Source organism: Borostomias antarcticus (genome assembly GCF_949987555.1).
Source record: "Borostomias antarcticus genome assembly, contig: scaffold_361, whole genome shotgun sequence".
Classification (NCBI taxonomy): Eukaryota; Metazoa; Chordata; class Actinopteri; order Stomiiformes; family Stomiidae; genus Borostomias; species Borostomias antarcticus.
Window position 1 is genome coordinate 43,312 of NW_028175929.1, and position 4,815 is coordinate 48,126.

Sequence of the window (4,815 nt, forward strand, 5' to 3'; positions counted from 1 at the left end):
AATAAAATGACATTGAAAATGACATAGCTAGCTCACACCCTAGCTCTCTCTGTCACATGCTAACCCCTCTCCGTAGCTCGCTAGCCTGGAAGCCAGTCTCATCGCAAAAAAAAGTAGTCTGGACTTCCAGCTGCGCAGAACGATTTGAGTTTTCCCAGAAAATGGGGCACCAATCAGGAGACTGCATTTTAACTGCTGTTCCGCCCCCAGTCCCTGATTGGTTCCCATAGATGATGACGAGATATACAACAGGAGTTTCTCAGCGGAAAATTTATCTTTTCGCCGTTCTTCTGACTGGATTTGGCAAAAGTTTGATCTACGTTTTGTTACGCTGATTGGCTGAAGGAGTTCGTCTGTCAAAAGGCAAGGACTTCCGCCCACTCAAATCATTGTGGGCGGCTGGTGGTCCAGACTCATCATTTCACACTCCCTCTCTATATCACTCCCTAACACCCCTTAGGTCACACCCTCATTCTCTACCTCAAATCCTACCCCCCCCCCCCCCACCACAACGCACACACCTCACCATCCCTGCTTCTCTCATCCTGTTTATCTCTCCCCCTCCAACTATCACTCTGAAACAACATCAGGAGGGTTCACCCTTTCCTAACTGACGAAACGCAGGTGCTCATCCAGGTCCTTGTCATCTCCCGCCTGGACTACTGCAACTCCCTCTTTGCCGGGGCCCCGGCGTCAGCCATTAAAATCCTGGAACTTGCAAGCTGCTGCTTGCCTGGTGTACTCCCAAAGTCAAACTCTTTTTGACTCAGTTCTCCCACACAACTTCTCTTCTCCGTTCTCTACACTGGCTGCCTGTAGCAGCTCACATCCAGTTTAAAACTCTGGTACTAGCCTACAGGGCAATGAAAGGAACAGCTCCCTCCTACCTCCAGGACATGGTCAAACCCTACCCTCCCTCCTGACCATCCCAGTCACTCTGAGGCCCTGCGGTCGATCGATATGGTCATGGCTCTTCTCTATCCTGGGGGCCGGGGCCCCGCAGTGGTGGAGTGAACCGTCCACTGACATCAGGACAGCAGAGTTGCTGCCCATCATTCGCCGCAGGCTCAAAACTCACCAAGTACTACAACGATCCTCCCTCTTAAGCACCTATTGTATTTTTATATTTTGTTTGCTACTCTTGCACTTTGGCTGTAGCGCTAAATTATGCTGTTTAGAAAGGAGATGCACTTGTGCGTTCTGGTGAGTAGTAGTACACCGACTACCTGCGTTAAATGCAATTATTCTAAGTCGCTTTGGATAAAAGCACCTGCTAAATGATTGTAAAGTAATGTAACTCTCTAGCGGTCACCCTAAATTGCTATATCACATCCTAACCCCCCCCCCCATAGCTCACACACCTCCCCATCCCTGCTTCTCTATTCATCGTTCTCCTCTCCCTCTCTGCTGTTTATCACTGCCTAAACACCCCTCCCCCAGCTAACCCCCCCCCCAATTCTCTCTCACAGTATTAGATTAGATCAGGGTGTTTATAGATGCTTGTGAATTGTTACATTGCACTGTGTGCCACTTGGCCAATTCCCTGATCCAAACATCCACTACCCAGTAAATGAGCAGATAAACAGCAGAGGCAGGCCACTCTGGCCTTATCAAACGCTAACAGATGGTCTAGGTCAGACTGTGGGGAATAAAGCGCGGAGCGGGGCACGTTTCATTTCCAGACGCCTGACCGACGGACAACGTTTCCGCCTGGTAGACTTTGTCTACCTGGACTTTGACAAAGGGCGCCAGGCCGAGACGTCTGTTTGATTAACTCGCCCCGGCGTCGAGAGCTTGAGTGTGCGCTTTCATTTCTTTTTCCAGTATATTTCGCCCCGTTACCGGCACCTCACCAAGACTACGGTGTGCGTTTTCTCCTTTTTCCTCAAGGTGATCTTACCAGCCTATGACAGCAGTAGAGCACATCCCCCTCCTCTGACACAGAGACCACAGGGGCAAGTTGTAGACCCCCCCCCCCCTCTGAGAAGGGCCTCTGACACAGAGACCACAGGAACAAGTTGTAGACCCCCCCCCCCCCTCTGAGAAGGGCCTCTGACACAGAGACCACAGGAACAAGTTGTAGACCCCCCCCCCCCCCCCCCCCTCTGAGAAGGGCCTCTGACACAAAGACCACAGGGGCAAGTTGTAGACCCCCCCCCCCTCTGAGAAGGGCCTCTGACACAGAGACCACAGTGGCAAGTTGTAGACCCCCCCCCCCCCTCTGAGAAGGGCCTCTGACACAGAGAACACAGGGACAAGTTGTAGACCCCCCCCCCCTCTGAGAAGGGCCTCTGACACAAAGACCACAGGGGCAAGTTGTAGACCCCCCCCCCCCTCTGAGAAGGGCCTCTGACACAGAGACCACAGGGGCAAGTTGTAGACCCCCCCCCCCCCTCTGAGAAGGGCCTCTGACACAGAGAACACAGGGGCAAGTTGTAGACCCCCCCCCCCCCCTCTGAGAAGGGCCTCTGACACAGAGACCACAGGGGCAAGTTGTAGACCCCCACCCTCTGAGAAGGGGTAAGGAGGGTCAGGGAGGAGAGTAGGGTGTGTGTTAGAGAGGATATTGTGTGTCGTATGTCACCTGCAGCCCCCTCTCCTATGATAGAGAGAGGCCAAGTCATCTGGTTGTGTGTGTGTGTGTGTGTGTGTGTAATGCAGAATCAATCTCCAGTGCTCTGCCTGAAGGCCACCTGTTCTGCTTCCATCTCCTCAGTGCTCATGGGTAAACACACATCGCTGTTGTTGCTTCACTATCTACGCACGGCGGTACATGTTGGGAGGCTGTGTTAGCGTGTTGTGGTTAGCGTGTCAGGTTAGCATGTCAGGTTAGCGTGTGTGGTTAGCGTGTGTAGTTAGCGTGTCAGGTTAGCATGTCAGGTTAGTGTGTGGGGTTAGCGTGTGGGGTTAGTGTGTAGTTAGCATGTGGGGTTAGCGTGTGGGGTTAGCGTGTGGGGTTAGCAGGTGGGGTTAGTGTGTGGGGTTAGCGTGTGGGGTTAGCATGTCAGGTTAGCATGTCGGGTTAGCGTGTGGGGTTAGCGTGTGGGATTAACGTGTGGGATTAATGCGTGGTGCTAGCACGTTACCTGCGGTGGTCAGGCACTGTTCCTCGTCGCTGTTGTCCTGACAGTTGTCCTGGCCATTGCACAGGAAGCTGCGGTCCACACAGCGGCCGTTCTGACACTTAAAGCGCGCCTCTGAGCACACCAGCGGGTTCCCTGCTGGGATAGGGGAAGAGCAGGGGTCAAGGGTCAGAGGTCAAAGTCTTCAAGGAGACAGGAACGCCAGTGTGTGCGAGTTTGTTTAAACATGAATTATTCCGAATGTTTTAGCAAACAGAAAAGCATGTCCTCTCTACAAATCAGTTGGATAAGCAAATATTTGCATGGGCTTACACAAAAAATATTTTGGTTTGAAGTGTGGCCTCATATCTCTCTCTGCCAATCCTCAAACACTGGGATTCAACAGTTTGGGGAAAAGTAATGAAAAATGGTACATGGTCAGACCATGAACTAGTAGGACAGCATTCTGATCTTTGATAGAACATCTAATTCCAATTTGAGAAGATGAAAGATTAACAAAAAACACGCGAGCGAAGCGTTCTTCTTTTCTCCTATCTTGCCGACACGCCTCTGTTCCTGGCAGCGGCAGGGTGAGATCCAGACGATAACGGCGTGACGCCGTGGTCCGGGGGGCAAACGGCGCTGAGAGGAGCTCCATCTAAAACGCAGAGATCAGATTAGCCGCCACGGAGGCCGTGCAGGGCCCGGGAGACACACGCGGGCCCCTGGGGTGGGGGGGGGGGGGGGGGGGGAGCCTGATTGGCCGGTCATGGCCCGTCTACTCGCGGCTGACGGGGACGCGCACCGGCTCTGCCCCCTCGGCGCCCGAGACTTAACCGCGCCGAACGTCACGCCGTACGGCTTGGCGGACGGGCGGCGTGCGGGGGTTTGGGCCGTGGAGGCTTGGGGCACGGGGGTTTGGGGCGTGGTTATGGCGGCGTGCGGTCGTGGCGGGGGACTCACTGCAGTTCTCCTCGTCGCTGCCGTCGGGGCAGTCGCTGAAGCCATTGCAGCGGAAGCGGCCGATGATGCAGTGGATCCCGTTGGCGCAGGCGAAGAACGTCGGGCCGCACTTCGACTTGGCCTTCGCTGTGGGGGGAAAGAGAGAGAGAGAGAGAGAGAGAGAGGGATGAGGATGATGCCAGATAACTCTACGGGAGGATGCTGCTGCAGTTTTGACGTCTGATACCAGACTAGACCTTGGTTGTCGGGGGTGAGAGCAGGAGAGAATGAGAGAGAGAAGAAGAAAGAGAGAGAGAGAGAGAGAGAGAGAAGAAGAAAGAGAGAGAGAGAGAGAGAGGGGTGGAGGGGTGGGGCCAGTAACCCTGACAGAGAGTATGCTGTAGTTTACAAAGGGAACGATTGTTCCATCGATCTGCTATGTTGGAACACATAATGTTTGAGTATGTCATCCGTGCTGAATATTCACACTCATTCTACCACAGGGAAGACACACTCCCTCAGGCACAGCTGGCCAACACATCCATCAGTCTTGGTTATTCATCTGTATCCATCTGTCCTTTCTCTACGCCTATTCCTCCTAAGAGCTAAAAGGAGAGGAGTCCACAGAAAATAGTTTTACATTAGATTACAGTCATTTAGCTGACGTTTTCATCCAAAGCGACTTACAATAATTGCAGTGTACTATTACTTGCCAGAACTCACAAGTGCAGCTCCTTTCTAAAACAAGTGACTAAGAAGATACTAAGGCAAAGTGAAGTGTAGCAAACTAAAAATATGCTAGTTAAGAGAG

At 52.8% G+C, this 4,815-nt stretch overlaps 1 protein-coding gene across 1 annotated transcript; it reads right to left on the minus strand.

Annotated features, from left to right (window-relative positions):
• Nucleotides 1–1,634: 1,634 nt before the first annotated feature.
• On the minus strand, nt 1,635–4,151 carry LOC311329036 (low-density lipoprotein receptor class A domain-containing protein 3-like; the record flags this gene model as incomplete). The annotated part of the gene is made up of 3 exons (XM_084462926.1): nt 1,635–1,639; nt 3,087–3,221; nt 4,026–4,151. Coding segments are annotated over 3 exons (266 nt in total), but the record flags the coding sequence as incomplete, so codon positions are not given.
• Between the last annotated feature and the right edge of the window lie 664 nt (nt 4,152–4,815).